At 52.6% G+C, this 16,744-nt stretch overlaps 6 protein-coding genes across 6 annotated transcripts; 3 read left to right on the top strand and 3 right to left on the bottom strand.

The window, feature by feature from the left end:
• Positions 1-2,124: 2,124 nt before the first annotated feature.
• On the top strand, positions 2,125-4,403 carry B0T26DRAFT_676795 (uncharacterized protein; the record flags this gene model as incomplete). Its single annotated transcript, XM_060440016.1, has 5 exons — positions 2,125-2,158; positions 2,236-2,333; positions 2,437-3,102; positions 3,202-3,303; positions 3,414-4,403. The coding sequence occupies 5 exons, from the start codon at positions 2,125-2,127 to the stop codon at positions 4,401-4,403; spliced, it is 1,890 nt and encodes a 629-aa protein (XP_060297454.1).
• Positions 4,404-4,948: 545 nt separating this feature from the next.
• On the bottom strand, positions 4,949-5,887 carry B0T26DRAFT_713862 (uncharacterized protein). The gene is made up of 4 exons (XM_060442146.1): positions 5,732-5,887; positions 5,558-5,682; positions 5,391-5,481; positions 4,949-5,302 (listed from the first exon to the last, which is right to left on the bottom strand). Exons 1-4 carry the CDS (start codon positions 5,847-5,849, stop codon positions 5,073-5,075), a joined length of 564 nt encoding a protein of 187 aa, XP_060297453.1. The 5' UTR covers positions 5,850-5,887; the 3' UTR covers positions 4,949-5,072.
• A 1,789-nt stretch (positions 5,888-7,676) lies between these two features.
• B0T26DRAFT_599476 (uncharacterized protein) lies at positions 7,677-8,141 on the top strand (the record flags this gene model as incomplete). The annotated part of the gene is made up of 1 exon (XM_060435693.1): positions 7,677-8,141. A coding segment is annotated over one exon (465 nt), but the record flags the coding sequence as incomplete, so codon positions are not given.
• A 455-nt stretch (positions 8,142-8,596) lies between these two features.
• On the bottom strand, positions 8,597-9,662 carry B0T26DRAFT_334814 (uncharacterized protein). The gene is made up of 2 exons (XM_060434442.1): positions 8,737-9,662; positions 8,597-8,664 (listed from the first exon to the last, which is right to left on the bottom strand). Exon 1 carries the CDS (start codon positions 9,373-9,375, stop codon positions 8,770-8,772), a length of 606 nt encoding a protein of 201 aa, XP_060297451.1. The 5' UTR covers positions 9,376-9,662; the 3' UTR covers positions 8,597-8,664; positions 8,737-8,769.
• A 693-nt stretch (positions 9,663-10,355) lies between these two features.
• On the top strand, positions 10,356-11,945 carry B0T26DRAFT_713855 (glutathione-dependent formaldehyde-activating enzyme). The gene is made up of 4 exons (XM_060442145.1): positions 10,356-10,819; positions 10,883-10,995; positions 11,061-11,244; positions 11,330-11,945. Exons 1-4 carry the CDS (start codon positions 10,598-10,600, stop codon positions 11,654-11,656), a joined length of 846 nt encoding a protein of 281 aa, XP_060297450.1. The 5' UTR covers positions 10,356-10,597; the 3' UTR covers positions 11,657-11,945.
• Positions 11,946-12,199: 254 nt separating this feature from the next.
• B0T26DRAFT_752561 (xylanase) lies at positions 12,200-12,868 on the bottom strand (the record flags this gene model as incomplete). Its single annotated transcript, XM_060445541.1, has 1 exon — positions 12,200-12,868. The coding sequence occupies one exon, from the start codon at positions 12,866-12,868 to the stop codon at positions 12,200-12,202; it is 669 nt and encodes a 222-aa protein (XP_060297449.1).
• Between the last annotated feature and the right edge of the window lie 3,876 nt (positions 12,869-16,744).

The raw sequence follows: 16,744 nt of genomic DNA, 5'->3' as shown, positions 1-16,744 counted from the left end.
GATTAAAATAAAATAGTAGCAAGAAATTGAATCGTGGCCAGAAGGGAGATCATGGCCAGCAGGGGAAAACAAACAGAGTGACTCATGAGCTGGGGGGTCGCCTGGGACAGGGCGGGTCCCTCAACTGGAAGATTGGGATTCAGGACCCTGGGAATCGGGTGCGCATTCAAGAAAATGAAGAGCTAGGTCGTCAAGGAATAAAGCCGGCTATGCTCCACAACAACCATCAAATAATAACAACAAGGATCCATGGCTCGTGATCGTAAGAAAAAGAAATGGGCCTGGCGCACTACCCATATCAAGGGAGCTAAGCAGCGCCGTATTCGAGCCCCGCGAGGTTATATAGACTCGTTCGACGCAAGGTCCGAAACAGGGGCACCAAACACGCAGGCGAGCCATCCTTGCTATGCTAGCTCATGAACTACACGCTACAGGGCAACTGCATCGCGAGGTGTTATTCATCCTTGACGGGACCTAGTTGCGGCACCAGTAAGCTGAAGGCTCTCAGCATCTAGGGTAGCTATGAAATGGTTATTTTTCTCGAGGTGCAGAAGTCCTACTTGCATGTGCATGCGGCTAACCGAAAATCATTTTTGGAAAGAAGTGGCGGGACTTTGGGGATGCCTCTTGTCGAGAGGAGACTATGAAGTGGTTGCTTTTCGGATGGATTGTCGGAAAAGGTTGGTTAAGGCTAATTAGGCTCAATTTGATTAGAACATCGTCAACACCACGGAAAACATGACAAAGGTCGCCGTCTTCTCCGTGGTTAACGTTAGCCCCACAACGACACAAAGCAACAGTAATTACCCCCGCAACAAAAGACGGTCAAGAGGAGGGCATTCGATCGAGCGGTCGGAAAAGGGCGGAAGGGTGATGTTAGAAATAGACAGAAAAGGAAGAGGGCACTGGGGTAAGGTTTTATGGCCCAGCGCCCAGCACCTGCACGTGAAGAGGTCAGGAGGTTTCCTGGTGTTCAAGGATGCAAACCAACAGCCCAAGGCCCGGAAACAAGAAACATGGAATGCGAACATCGGCGGCGCAGCTAACTAGCAAGGCCCGCTATCATCCACGAGCAGGTGTTTCGCACTTCGTCGACGGCGTCGCGGAGTCCCACCGACGGGATCCTAGGATTGTTTCCGGGAAGTTTGATGGCTGCCTGCTGTGCCTCAGGCCATTTGAGGTGTCCTATCCCGCCGTCGTAGTAACATCGCGGTATGGGGTTGCTAGTTCGAGTAAGGGGGGCTCCGTCCCTGTCGGGCGAAGGTGAACTAATGCCTCAGGGGCACTTGGCACCGGTCTCAATGCGGTTTCACGCTAACATCAGGAGCTAGGTTTGTGCCCACTGGCCCAGTTTGGTTCCGGCCAGCCAGTTGTTGGGGTGGCTTCGTATAAACCTAAATGAGCCAGGGTCAGGGGGGTCCCCTGCGAGCCGAAAAGTACCGAACGCCACTAAACCAGGGCCACCTCTTCTTGGCTAACATGGCACGTAAATATTGTTGGCGAAAAATGGTCTGAACCAACCCAGGACTACTGAGGTGACGAGCAAAACTTTTACCCTCTGCCCGGGTACAGACCAGGCCCCCGGCGCGCCACGATTTCAAAATTACAGCGCCCGTTCGGTTCGCAATACGGCGCTAGCAGGGACGGCACTGGCCAAGACATGGTTGCTGGTACTAGACAGGGAAGTAAAAATTAGTCTTAGACCATAGTAGTTAGGCTGTTCCACTGCTGCTCGCATTCCGTGTTTGCAAAAAAAACCTACCGTGCCGGCCACCGAAGGTAATCACCCTAGCAGGTTGGTATCCACTATTCGAGTCCGAGGCCGCTGTGCCTCGGGAGCTCGGATGATCCAGGGATTGAGGGGCCAGTGTTGGAAGTCTAAAGGATTGTTTTGAAGATGTTGGCGGCCGGAATCTGGCGCCCTTTGATCATTGTGGCTCTCTTCGATACTTGGCCGGCTTAGAGAGCCAGGTCGCGCAGTCGGTGGCACTTTGCTGGAGGTTGACTAAGTATATAATGTACGATAGACAATTCCCGGCTGCACCCAAGCAGAACTAGATCCCAATCTCCATCTCCCGACTCCAAGACCACCCTGTGAGCCGCTTCTCGTAACCGCGAACCATCATGAGTCTTCATCCCAGTGGCGGGACATCCAGAGGTAGAGAGACATCGACGGAGCGATCCCACGCTTTGCTGACGCCGGATGCCTTGTCTACGGCGTTGAACGCTCTACAGCTGAACCAATTGAGCCCCCCGACAGCCCGCAGAAGTCTTTCGTCGGTGGCGTCTTCGCGCGCACCGTCAAGGACGCGGTTATCATCCCAAAGCTCATCGTCAGCCCAATCGCAAGACACGGGCAGTAAGCCACCTGGGATCCATGCAGACAGAGAAAATTACACTATATTCGAACTCGAACCTTACAATGACGCGACCGAGGCTCTTATGGTCCGTGAGAGGAAGGAAATTCGCGCCGAAGAGGCTAAAGCCAATAAGGAGACCGAGAGGTCGAGACTAATTCAAATGAAAGCCGGAGACGGCCCCTTCAAACACTTTATCCGCGTCACCACCGGTCGGCATCCCTTCCACGGAGGCAGGCTGTTGTCGTTTGGCACCAGCACATTAGATGATATCTTTGTAGAACCACGCGAAGGCACGGCCGCCGCGAAAGCCAATCACAAGGATACCCTATGCTTTCTTTACATTGACCCCGAGGATGGGGAGCTCATATTCGCCAACTTATCCAGAGACGAAGAAGTAGCCTACCCATCCCCCGACGGGAAGGTGTGGGTCGCCACCACCGCATACGAGACGGTTGCGGCGCTACCAAGTCAAATTCCCTTTCTACACGTTTTAAAACGGGGTGGGGCTGTCAAGGATATAATGCTCAGAATTGGCGACTACGAGTTTCATTTTTGGTGGGGCGAAATACACGCGGGCGCGCCCCCCAAAAATACACCAGAACATGCGACACTGGCTAAGTCTCTTCGGATCGTAACGGCCCAAAACCTGGAAGCCGAGGAGGTCGGTTACGGGTATCGGAGAGAGTGGGCTCGCGGCTTCAGGGACAAGGACAAGAACTGCACTGCCCTTGTCGACGGGAAGGTATTAGGGGTCTGCGCCTCGGCCGGGACAAAGTTGCTGTCCTGTCACGACAAGAGAACCGGAAAAGCATACGCTGTAAAACGCACGACACTCAAGCAGCTGGGCGCTGGGGATATCCTATCGCTCGGCAAGAACCCGGCCAACTGGCGCAAGATGCCTAGCTTTGGCGTCCAAGTCAGCTGCGGTCTCATTTTAGGACATGTGAGTAATTATTACGATATTAAGAACCTCGATACCAAACCAGATACCAAACACCCTCTGTTCCGGCGTCAGTCGTCAACGACTAATGGATGAGATACTGACGCCTATAGGAAAATATAATCAACTTCAGGAGGATCGAAATCGACAACTCGGCCGACGGAGTGTGCCAGATGTTGACTAGGGAATACGGCGGAGACCTGTTGTCATTAATACCCGACGCCGTGTTGCATAGCAAAGGAGGAGACGAAAACAGGTGCACACACCCGGTAATCAAAGAGCCCGACTTTATGTTAGGGCTCTTACGTGACGTATTTGACGGTGTTAAGTACTTGCAGTCGCAAGATATCGCGCACTTGAGCTTGAAGGCATCGCACGTACTATGGGAGTACCGATATTGCCTAGACGAAAGCAAGACACGGTTGGTAATGAGGCGCTCCTTTGTTATATCGGGCTTTGGAAAGGCCACAAAACTTGGGCTTGACCCCGGAAAGCCGGACTTGGCCGTCGTGGACCAGCACGTCGAGCTCGCCTACTACCTCCCACCAGAAATCATGGCGAAGAGAAGCGGGAAAAATGAAGGAAAGGCCTTTTTACACTCCGACATGTGGTCGATCGGTATACTCGTGCTCGAGGTTTTGGGCTACATCTGTCCCAAGGAGACTAGCCTGTCGGACAAGGACTGGGAAACCAAGATCAAGCACCTTCTCGCCCATTTTGGGCACCACGATTACTCGGCAATCCCATATGAATTCGTCAACGGAGAGAGACTCGGGGTCATCGAGGGGTCGCCTGAGTACGCCATGGAGATCCACAGGGCACTGGGTCATTGGATTCATTGGATAGTCCTGCTCGGGCAGTACGGGACCAAAAGTGTGAAAGTGAAACTCCCCGACCTCGTCCCCGGAATTTGCGCCTTTGTGCTGCGCAAAATCCCCAGCTGGCGAGAAGATATAACGATATGCAGTGAAATTCTTCATGCTGACGACTCGGCCACATTCGTTTCACTGCCAACGACCTCCAAGAAGTCTAGCGCCGCGGCGTCCTCGGCAACTTCTGGACAGTCCTCGTCATACGCGTCGTCAGCCTCGTCAGTGGCCTAGGCAGGCGGAGCACAGCGCTGAAAACCCGGCTGGTTCGGTGATTCAGGCCAAGTGTAGAGCGCGTTCGAGCTTCGGCGTGGGAGTGTATGCTGCTTGTCTAGGTTCCGGCTCCTGCTAAAAAGGTATTTGGTTTTGGATTATTATTAGGTTTGGCTTTGGATTGTTATTAGGTTTGGTTTTGGATTATTATTAGGTTTGTGTCTTTTGCGCTTTTGTCTGTCTCTTGTTTGTTGCTCTCTTTTCTGTTGCAAAGACTTGGAGGGATGAAGAAAGGGAGTGACCAGAAAGAAGAAAAATAAAAAATGGATTGATCTTTTACATGTAACCCCCGCCCCCCCGCGTCCCCAAAATAACTAAGGTAGTTAGGCAACTAGATGTTAAAGACTAGCAATTGAACTTTTTACCTCATAATGCACGTTTTACGACCATATTATCGTTTACGTATTACTAGCCGCGGGATATCAGAGACAGCCTCTCGAGTGCACATTCACAATGAATCCAAGCAAACCCCTTTTCACTGTAGAGTAATGGGGTAATTGATTATGGTACTCTCAGGTTGCTTTGCATGGGCCTGATGTGCAGTGGTGCACATCAAAATTACATGGGAAGTTCAAAAGTCAAGTGCCGCCAATCGTAGAATTCACAGCAGCTGCCCTTGGCCTTGGTCCGTCACTGGCTAGCACCGGCACGTAGAGCATCCACTCTGAGCTGGTACTTTTCCTGCGGAAAGTGCCTGTCTGGATGCAGCATCCATTCCGTCAGCGCGTCAAAGTCACGGCACATGTGCGTCGTATGTGCATCCGGGAACTCGGCTTGCAGCCTCTCGTTAACTTTCCACGGAATCGTGGTGATGTCGGAATAGCACATGATGGTCTGGCGAAGGTTGTCGATGCAGTGTTCTACAAGACTTGGTTAATGGACTGCTACATTGTCAAGCAACGGGGTGCTACATTGTCAAGCAACGGGTTCTTGGAAAATTAGGCGTACCGAGATGGATCCAGTACTCGATGCGCCCCTTGGGACTCATTTTGGTGTCCGCTCCGTATCGGTCGGGGTAAAGATGCCGCCGAATCAAGTCCTGCGAAGCCACAGACCACCATTAGCAGCGGGGACCAAAATTAAGCACCTGGTCTCTTCTAGAGCGAGACTCATACCAGGCAATGGAGCTGGTGGTAGACTTCCACCCCGACAATGTAGCCATCTTCTTCCCCGGGGATTGGCAATGTCTGGTTCGGAAGACGATCGGCATCCGCCTTTGGGATTTTAATCACGCCAACATCTATGAGGTCAGGACGGGGCCAAGAATTGGTATGAGTTGTTGTACTTACCGATGTAGCTGTTTTCCCAGGCTTTGTCGACCTCGTCGGTTGGAGGCCCTTGCCATGGGGTGCGATCTCCGTGGAAATTGTTGTGAAAAACGACCTTCTTCCATTTCGTGGCCGCCATAGCCGGCGAAAAGAGCTCGGGTGTAGTGGTGAGGAGGGAGTCGGCGTTGGCTCCTGCGCCATTTACTATTCAATCGAATCAGCGACGAGACTTTGTGTAGTCAATGCTGCCAAGGATAACTTACCATAAACCTCAGTCGTAACCGAGACCCTCTGTGTTGAGATCTCCCGCGTGATCCAAGACATGGCCATAAACACAACTAGGGCCGCCAGAACCGTCGTTGCCAGTCTGAGTCTGTACAGAGTGGACCTGACATCTTGGCTGATGACCGGGCCAACTTCAGTTGCGCCTAGGGCGGCAGAGTCGCCCTTTTCGTCCTGCCCTCCCTCTCTGAGACTTTCATATGCAGCGGGGGAGGGCCGCGATGGCATGTTTGATCGCAACAAGGGAAACATGGTAGCTGTCACACCTGCCGGCACTCTGAGATGGAGGTGAGATCCCTGAAGCTAGAAGTAAAAGCACGACAGAAAATCAAGCTTCGTGGCAGTTGGGAATGACGCAGACATGGAAGAAGACGTGAGAAGACCACCTGGAGGTGATTGGAAATCCACGAGAAACGGAAATCCACGAGAAACGAGGCGAGGCGGAATTTGAGTTCAACACTGGAACAACACACATCGGCAACACCGCAACTGGCGAGCCGTCGCAGTCGGCCCCCGCATCCGGCATGCATGGGCAAGGATTGTTGTTGCGGGGTTGCTCGAGAAAACGGTGCTGTTTCCGAAATGTTAAAAAAAAACAAAAAACGGAGGGATGCAAGCGGGGGCTTACAGTCGTACCGCCGGCTGCCGCTTGTCATGCGTCCGACGTTGCCGCCAATCCCGACTCCTAGATGCTACTAATCGTCTCGGCGGTATCTACAGACCTGTCTAGACCTAAGTTCTTTGCAAAGAATGCTTCACCCATGCCCAAATCGACAAGAAAAGACTCGCCGAACCACGCATAGCAGTGCTTGGCGTTGGAGACACCTGCCTCCTATGGACTGTCACTTGCATGCCCAGGCTCTTGTTGTCTCCGAGTTTGCGAGGGTCAAATTCTCTGCATTTTGGGCGCAGATGCAGAAGCAGCCAAGAGCAAGCACCTCATATTTCCGAAGTCACAGACAGGCAACCTACCCACTCGCAATTGTTAGCACCTTGGAAGGAATATTCCAGGTTACATTTGAGCGTTTTTCCCCCTCTGTTGGCGCATGATGGTTGAATACCTAACCTCCCTGCCTATTCCGGTCCTTACAATAGGCGCCCGACTATTTCTCTACGCCGGGGTGCCAAGGCAAGCATTTGCCAAGGCAAGCTTTTGCACAAATCCTTGGCAGGATCTCGGCAGCTGGTACTCAGCCTGGTCAAGGATCTGAAGGGATGAGTAGTTCTACACCCTGTTCTGCCAGTATCGGCGAAAGAATTTGTCACAGGTCGGATAGGAGCGGCTATGACAGGGTCTTCTCGCGCAATCTTTTCTCTTTTCTCGTAATTTCGAGCTGCCGCGTAGCCCAGCACGGGGTTCTCAAGACTCCCCTCGATCAAGATCTCGCGCGGGGTTGAAGCACCACACTATTACCACACTATCACCATGTCGTTTTCAGCATCATATCAACCGCTTCCTGTCGAGTCAGCCAGCGGAGTCTCAGAACCAGACGAAAAAGCCGCATGCTACTGTCCTACATCGTCATGGACGTCATGGCTATCGTGCATCAGACTAGCAACGACTCACAAGATCCTTCTGGCTGCCTTGACTACCGCCGCATGTGCGGGAGTCGCCCTTGGCATTTTCACGTCTCAAGATTGGAACGGCAGTCCTTCACCTCCCTCCACACTCGGGAGTGACGGGTGCGGCCTTTCTCCAGCCGAAGCCCGGGAGCTTGGATGTGTCTTTGACGCGGTTCTGATGGCCTGGGTGCCGTGGCGATGTCATGACGCCAAGCTGAACAGCGAGTTCCTCGCTCGCAAGGACTGGCAATTTTACGGCGACCCAGACTGGAACTCGACCAGCCGTGCGTTGCCGCTCAGCTACGTCCTGGCCGGCGAGTGGGACAAGATTTACATCACCATCGACTTCAATCTCTTCCACTGCACATACACGTGGAGGAAGGCATGGCAGGCGGCGATGAAGGGCGACGTGCTAGACGGCTACATTGGCGACTCGCACCACACGAACCACTGCGAGATGCTGCTGATGAGTGACCCGTTGAAGGAGAGGAGTGTATATATGAAATACGCTGACTGTCCGCGCGTGAGGTATGACAACGGTCGGTTTGGCTGGTATCGGGTGATCAATCGAAGAAAGATACATAGAGACGACGGCAACAATTGAGAAGAAGCCTGCACGTATTCCAGATCAAGTATCGCAACGAGAATATCAAATCAAAGCAACGGGGATTTGGACAATGCATCCTTACCCAGGACCTGTGAATTTCTAAGGTCAAGTAGGCATTATCAGCGATAGTCTTTCGGAGTGTTTTTGGCCTCCCCCACCACATTTCGGGAAAAGAGTAAATATCAATAGGGTGACACTTGAATATCAATAGGTTGATACTTCTAATAATATAAATGGAAAACCTGTTTTATTGAATGGGATGGGTTAATTGAGTAGAGTATGGAAAACGGATAGCGAGACTGAGGTTGCATACTACGCGGCAGGAATGTAAGGTCACAGAAAGCCCGACCAGAAAAACTTTCTCAGCGACCAGTTTGTGATTTATTGGCTACTATCCACACGAAAGGTCATCAGGTACGGTAGGCGAGGACCGGACGCGCTAACCCCCCTCTCCCCCCCACGACATTTCTGCTAGTCCCTGAAGCAGATTCACAGCCTTGATCTAAAACTTCGGTGAGAATTATCAGTCGGCTGTCTCAATTAAGGTAGGTGTGACAAGACAGGGCACAAATACCTGAACAATGCCGCGGCTGTGGATTCTAGCAATCTAAGCCCGCTTTCCAACGTCGGCCCAGGTGACGACACCCTCGGACGAGTCCTCGGAGCGCTTGCCAACATCGGCCCAAGTCACCACACCCTCGGAGGAATCTTCGGAGCGTTTGCCGACATCAGCCCAGGTAACGACTCCCTCAGAGGAGTCCTCTGAGCGCTTTCCAACGTCGGCCCAGGTGACGACTCCCTCAGAGGAGTCCTCTGAGCGCTTTCCAACGTCGGCCCAGGTGACGACGCCCTCAGAGGAGTCCTCTGAGCGCTTTCCAACGTCGGCCCAGGTGACGACACCCTCGGACGAGTCTTCAGCGCGCTTGCCAACATCGGCCCAGGTCACGACGCCCTCGGACGAGTCTTCAGCGCGCTTGCCAACATCGGCCCAGGTCACGACTCCCTCAGACGAATCCTCGGATCGCTTGCCGACATCGGCCCAGGTCACAACACCCTCAGACGAATCCTCTGAGCGCTTGCCGACGTCAGCCCAGGTAACGACTCCCTCGGAAGAGTCCTCGGAGCGCTTGTTGGTCTCGCGGATGAAGTCGTTGGCGACAGGGGCAGCCAAAGCGGCGCCAGCGAACAAGAGAGCCAGGGAAACGAACTTCATCGTGACTGAGCGGGAACTGGCGGGATTTGATGATGGTGGATAGTTGGCTCAAGGTCCAGAAGAGTAAGACTGGAAGACAAAAGCTAGAGATGAAGTGAACCTTGCCAAGGTGATATGGCCTTTCTTGTTAAATGGGCAAGCCGGGAGCTGACTACTAACACCGATGGGCATAAATCAGTTTTGGAAAGCCGAGTGTGATGACTCCCGGCAAGTAGAGCTAATCGAGTCAAAGTATTACACCTTGCAACTAGTAAACTGGTCGAGCGACGCAATCTCGTCGTCCCGGGATTGGCGGGCCCAGATGTGGATCAGTTCCCCGCGGGGGGTCAAGAAGCGATGGAAGGGAAGCGGCGGCCTTCGCTAAGCGGGCTGGCACGTCACATTGCTACCTCAACGAAGTCATCGTCACGAAGGCCGGGGAGAATAATGATCTCCGTTTCGCCACAACCCTGGTCGAGAAAACGGTGCACGCAACGGAAAAGTTACTAACCTTGTTGTCGCTGCCCCTGCCCCTGCCAAGCCGCTTGAGGATGTAGCGTCATGCACGGCCAACGGTCCATATGCCGGACAGCGGAGCTGGCACGATGCTTGTAGGGTTGGAGACGCTCGAATCTTGGCCCCCGATAGAGCCAGCAAGACGGGGAATTTTTGCATATCTCAGTTATCCGTAAAGGGCAATAAGATTCCTTGATTCGTCACCTTCCCTTTTGGCAAACATGCAGACAAGCTGGGTCTGAACCTGACTCTAACAAAATCATATAGGCAACTTAGGTGCCTAGGTAGGTGTGTGATCCCAACTTTTAACGGTATTACAGTGACATCGGCCCGTCTCTCCCAACCCAAGCGGCCCAAGGCGCCCAGCCCAGCCTGTCAGCGCGCATCCCACAAGCCGCACCTTGGGTATTTTTCCCGCCTAGAGGTCCTGCATGATAGAGATAACCCCGCGCGGGGTCATGTCGCCAACACATTCACAACGCCTTGCCTTTATCACCTCGCAGCGCCTTGCCTTTATCACCTTGCAGCGCCTTGCCTTTATCACCTTGCAGCGCCTAGGCCGGAGTCGGAGCTGTTGAAGTTGGTTGAAAAGCTGGACCAGTCGGGGATCTCTCATCTTGGCCAGGCTCCACCCCACGCCATTTCCCGTGTCCGCCCTGCTATCCTTCTCACCGGCAAGCAGATTCGCGATCGAGCTCGAACCCACGCCATAGAGCCAAAGGCCGCCATGGAGCCAGAACCGACATCATCCTACGACGGCAACTGTCACTGCGGACGGTACCGGTTCGAAGTCTCTCTCTCTGCCAGAATCTCTAGCAGCTTCGCGTGCAGCTGCACGCTATGCGCCAAGAAGGGCTACCTATGGCTCGCCATCCCCGAAGGAGCGCTCAAGGTGACGAGAGACGACGGCTGCTTAACCGAGTATCAGTCCGCAGCAGCAAGAGACAAGGTATCACGTTCCCGACATAACCCCTTGGCCACTGAGAGACACTGATGGGTTCATCCGATGAAGTTCTGCGGACACTGCGGCACAGGAGTAGTCGGTGAGCATCTGGACGGGCCACTGCGCGGCCACTTGCTCGTCAACATTCGGGCTCTACAGGGGGTCAACCCCTTCTCGCTGGAGTAAATGCGATGCCGCCGCACAGGGATAGGATGGTGTGAATCTGATTCGCTAACACGGCTAGCAGGGCGTCAGATGCCATCGAGGCCGTCGCTGGCCAAGACACCAGACTCTTCGAACCGCTAACGGCCCCGTCTGACCCCCCGGCCCAGCACCTGCTCTCGTGCCATTGCGGAAACGTCAAGGCAGAGCTGCTAGCCCCGCTTTCCAGCCTGCAAGCAAAGGAAGACAACTGCAGCTCGTGCGTGAGGGTACGGCCTTCTCTGGACGCATCCCCTCACCAGGCTCTCTGGCCCACGAGCAAGCTGCTAACGCGACCTGAGCAACCACATGCAGAACGCATTCGTCGGCGTGTACCCCAACAAGGACCAGGTCAGGCTCCACGGCAAAGAGCACACCTCCGAGTACCAGTATGGCCGGAAGTACATCGGACTGGTCCACTGCAAGGCCTGCGGGGTCAACGTCTACAACACCGTCTACGGCCCGCCGCTCAGCGTCTTTGACAGCGTGCCGCCAGAGAGGAAGGAGCGCGTCATGGCGGCCTACAGGAAGAATCTCGCGTTGCAGCCCTTGAATGTCCGGACGATCGAGAATCTGGACTTGGAGTCTGTCAAGGTGGAGAAGAGCGACGAGGGCACGGAAGGCTACGTGCTCGGACCGTGATATCAGTGGGAATGCTTTCCCTTTCATCTTCTTTTCTTGCCCTCTTCATCTTTTCTTTGCCTCTTTATCCCTCTTTATCTTTTCTTTGCCCTCTTTATCTTTTCTTTGCCCTAGTTATCTTTTCGTTGCGCTCTTTATCTTTTCGTTGCCCTCTTTATCTTCTCTAGTGAGGAAACTTCCACGGCATTGCACAGGATAGGCATCAAGGCAGAGCAGAGGCAACGTCGTTTCTGTTATGGCGGCTAATGCCAAAGCATAACATTGAAGTTCAATTCAACCCTTCTGCTACCGTGTGGCTACATACAGCGTGCTCCAAACACGTCTACCTCCGTGCTACAACACGTGTACCTCCGTGCTACAACACGTCTACCTCCGTGCTACAACACGTCAGCCTCCGTGCTACAACACGTCTACCTCCGTGCTACAACACGTCAGCCTCCGTGCTACAACACGTCTACCTCCGTGCTACAACACGTCAGCCTCCGTGCTACAACACGTCTACCTCCGTGCTACAGCACGTCAGATCAGATCTGCTCAGATGTATTACTTGATCTCGTTGATGGTGATGTCGGACGACCCGCTGCTCTGGTACCCCTCGGTAGCCAGGATCATGTAGTCCCAGGTGCCGAGCTTGAGGCCGTACTTCTTCCAGGCGTCAAAGTGGTTCTGCGTGGTAATGTTGCCGCCGACGCGCTTCTGGGTGCGCACGGACCAGAACTGGGCAAAGGTGGACGTGCCCAAGATGGACGGCTGGTTGACGCGCGTAGTCTGGTAGATATCGTAGGTGCCGCCGTCGCTCTCGACGGTGCCCTTCTTGCTGGTGCCCGAGCTGGGGTTGTACGTGCCGTACGCCTCGACGATGTAGTACTCGACCAGCGGGTTGGTCGTCCAGCCGTACAGCGACAGGTAGCTGTTGACCTTGTAGTTGTCCCACGTGCCGTTGTAGCTGATCTTCTTGGGCGGGCCGGGGTTCCAGCCCTTGCCGCCGACCCAGTTGTTGACGTTGTTCCACTTGGACTTGTAGTTGCCGCCCGGCCCGTTGGTGTAGTCGATGGACCCCTTGCCGTCGGTCCAGAACGAGTAGAAGAAGCCGTCATGCTTGCCGGTCCCGGGCTGGATACCGGCCTGGACGGCCTGGACGGCCTGGAGCGGGCTGGCTACGACGGTAGCGCCAGCTGCGGCAGCTGCCACGAGGGCGGTGAATGAAACCATGGTCACGGTGTGCGGAAAGGTGCGATGAGGATTGTCTCTGCGATTCGCGACCGCAGCACTGGTGCGCCATGTCGTCTAAATACCCACTTCTGGTCCACATTCTAGGATAAATACAAGAAAAAATTCTGGTAGTTCAATCGTGAGCCCATCCCGAGCCGGTATCCGACCCCATGCTTGGCCCTATCGCGGGGAGTTTTACCCGCTGTGCCCGGCGGCGGAAAATTGATCTTGTTTGGAACTGAGGCTTTTGCACTATACAGAGTGGGCTCCCTCCTTGGCATGGCAGTGGACATAGTGTTCTCTATACAAGAGTGTGGGACGCTGGCGAGGATCTGGGCGGGATTGCCGCGGATTGTGGGGTAGAAGCCACGTCGAGCTGTCTTGGCGAGCTTGTCTCGTCTTGGCTGCTTGGCGGAACGCGTAATGGGTGAACCACGAAGGGCCACCGGAGCCTGACGACATTTCCGGGATGTAAATGGCTTATTTTGGCTATAATCGAGCACTTCAAGAGTAGGAAACCCGTGCCTGGGCATGGGTGTCTGAGAGTCATAGGAACGTCGACTCCCGTTCGGCCTGAGGTTCGATTTGACTGAGATGAATCTTGCAAATATTTAGATAACGTTATCATTATTTGGGAACGCCGAAAACCAGGTTTGGCACCACCGCAATCTACATTCGCGGAAATCTTCAATCGCGGATAATGTCCAGTTGCCCCATTTCAATCTAAACTCCGTTTAGGGGACAAGAGGTGCGCAAAAATGGAGCTCGCGAGTGAGCGCCTCTAGCCTCATAATCAATATCGAGTCTCACCAACACCCATTTACCCGTTGGCTGTTAAGCTGTGAATCTATCCTCCCTTGGACGTTGCAGTTGTGTGCTATATTTGAGCCGTGTTGTCGGGAGCCGTGTTGTCGGGAGGATGAACAGTGGCCCTAAAGCTGTTTCACATGATATCTGCTGGTATTGGCCACATATCATTACCTCGTGCATTGGTAGCTGCACGCTCTTGGCCTACCCGGTTAGCCTCCCGCCATGCTGCAAGCAAATATCCATGCGGGTTAGGGCGAAATCTGTTATTGAACTCAGGCAAATGGAGTGCATGTCCCAATATACCATCTACCGGTCACGGGGGTCGGTCGGGTTAGCGTAGTACCAGGGCACCACGCTGTGGCCATGGAGAATACAAGGCATTCTGCCACGTACCACAATGACCGGCTGGTATAAAGCGTCCACTGACTGTCATAGCCGCCCTAACTGGAGGAGCCGCCTAACCTCGCGTGCACATTCTGCGGTAGCGACTTCTGCCTGGTTAACCGTTGATGACGCGATATCGGCCCGCTTCACGAACATGTAGGCGAGTAGGAAATTGTTGACCTACGCGGGTCCGAAGACAGACATGATGTTGGTTTGTCTATTGATGGCATCCGGATACCCTATTCATTCTCGGGCAGGGTGGGCGACGATATATTCGTCTGCTGACGAATCAAATATTGAATATGTTCGTGGTATTCCAACCACGTAGGTGTTCCAACGGGTCAAAAGTGTGGTAGTACTACCGGGGGGGGTGGGGGGGGGGGTGTGAAGTTGTTCTGATTTATTCTTTTTCCTCTGGAACTAAGGTAGGTTCTGCTTGCGACCGGGGTTTTTGTGTGTGTGAGAGGTCCGCGCGCCGCACGTGCCTACTTGCACGTGCGTACTCGCGCGATCTCTGCTTCCTCCCTGCTAGTGTGCGGTTACCAGTATCGCTATTCCAACAGAATATTCGTGAAATATTCGCTGACAAATGAACGATATTCGTCAAATTGCTGAGTAATCAATTCTAATATTCCAAAACCCGGAATCACGCGCTAGTCAGCCACAGATGTGGCGGTGGAGGCGCAAGCAGCCACATGTGGCGGTGGAGGCGCAGGGGCGCAGGGGCGCCGGGCCACCGAACGTAAATAAGTGGCCTACGGCCACTTCCACCCCCCTTCTAAGATCTAGATAGACATCAACAACAACCAACACTTAAACCACCAGTTTTTTGGCGTACAGCTACGCCCTGTTGCTTCCAGTACCGGTACCTAGTGATTCCAACACCTGGCTAATCTGCGTAGTAATCTACTTCCATCCCCCCTAACTCAATATTTACAAGCCCTGACCTTATCCAATGCTTCAAACACTCAAGGTATTCAATAGTATCTTCACCCAGTTACATTCTTTCCCAAGATATTATACGACAAGCCCCTGAAAACACTCTTTCTGGTTCAGCACTTATTGCTGGGATTGATAGTACGTTGATTGCTAGTTGAGATAGTCTTGGCTAGCGTTGTTGTTGTTGTGGATTTAGCTACCAGGCTAATGCTGAAGTTTGGATTGGAATTGCAGCCTCTAAGATATACTCTTCGAAGTCATCTTTGGTTTGTTATATTGGAAGAATATCGAGATTTTGAGCAAGGATATCGAACTCATCGAGATTGTTATTAATTTGTATTGATGGTAGTTATTGTTGGAGACAAATCTGCTGTCTGATCTCTATGCTCTTCCCAAGGCTTTTTGATAGAGTTGATTGCTGGCCGTAACCATTTTTTTCCCAGTTGTGTTTGAGATATAAGAGTCGTCGAGATGGATGAAAGATCACGGTGGTATATAGAATGGAGACTCCTCAGTCTTTGCATAATATTTATCGAATATAGCCCAGCTTTTCTAGATTTGACGAAGTAGGAAAGGATTTGATTTATACGTTAAAAAGCTTTTTTGAAGTGCTGAATAAGAATATCCATAATAAATAGAACCCGATCGATTATTGCCTGATCTCCTTCGGTTGCTTTTGTTGCTCGATAGAATGGATGTAAAAAGGCCGATATTAACCGAAGATATTCCCAATCATCTAGAGAAAGATAACCCTTTTGGAGAGGTTCATACCACGATTTGATATATAAATCAATCGCACCTTCTTTCTTAAGTACAGTTTAGATCATCAAATACTAACTATTCTATCGTGTAGAATTATCCAAAAGAATTTTTCGGTCAGCAAGTTAGATAAATTGATTCATTCGACCAGGGGACCCTCTAATATGGCTGATAATGTTATACAGTTTGATTAGAGGGTTGAGGTCACGAGCAATCTGAGCTTCTTTTAACTCTAGATCTTCATCTTAGTCTATATCCTGGAATAAAAATGCCTGGACAGCGAGATTGATGATATGCCCATTACGTCGGATTCGATTATCTAATGATATGTAAGAGAAGGCAGGTACGCCTGATCAAGGTGGTCACAATAGGAGTAACAAGCAGGGCGAGCAATGACTGGTATTGGCGTAAGACTTCAACCTGGCCTGAGCTAAAGAGGTGTGCGAAGGCCATAGTCTATTGTAAGTAAACCACCCTCGTAGCCACCATGGCCACCGCCACCAGGGCCACCCTCGCCACCATCGCCACTATCGCCACCGCTAACAGGGCCACGCACTATCGCCACTACCACCCTGGCCACGCAAGGATGACTCGTAACCCCTTTCACGTGTATATAGACCATGGCCTTCGCACACCTCTTTAGCTCAGGCCAGGTTGAAGTCTTACGCCAATACCAGTCATTGCTCGCCCTGCTTGTTGCTCCTATTGTGACCACCTTGATCAGGCGTACCTGCCTTCTCTTACAGAAATCGAGAAGCTAATACGCAACCATATTCACCATATTACCAAGCCCGACTTCTTTCTCGTCTTCTACAACGTATTTCAAGCAATATTCAAACCTGAAAACGTACAAGGAGGTTTCCGAGGGGCAGGCCTTGTCCCATATGACCCAGAAAAGGTGATATCCTAGCTAGATATCAAGCTTCGTACACCAACACCCACTTGCCCCCCCCCCCCCCCCCCGAGGACTCGTACGACAATTGG

The sequence above is a fragment of the Lasiosphaeria miniovina genome, assembly GCF_030549165.1.
Source record: "Lasiosphaeria miniovina strain SMH2392-1A chromosome Unknown B0T26scaffold_4, whole genome shotgun sequence".
Taxonomy (NCBI): Eukaryota; Fungi; Ascomycota; class Sordariomycetes; order Sordariales; family Lasiosphaeriaceae; genus Lasiosphaeria; species Lasiosphaeria miniovina.
This window is presented reverse-complemented; position numbering and strand designations above follow the sequence as displayed.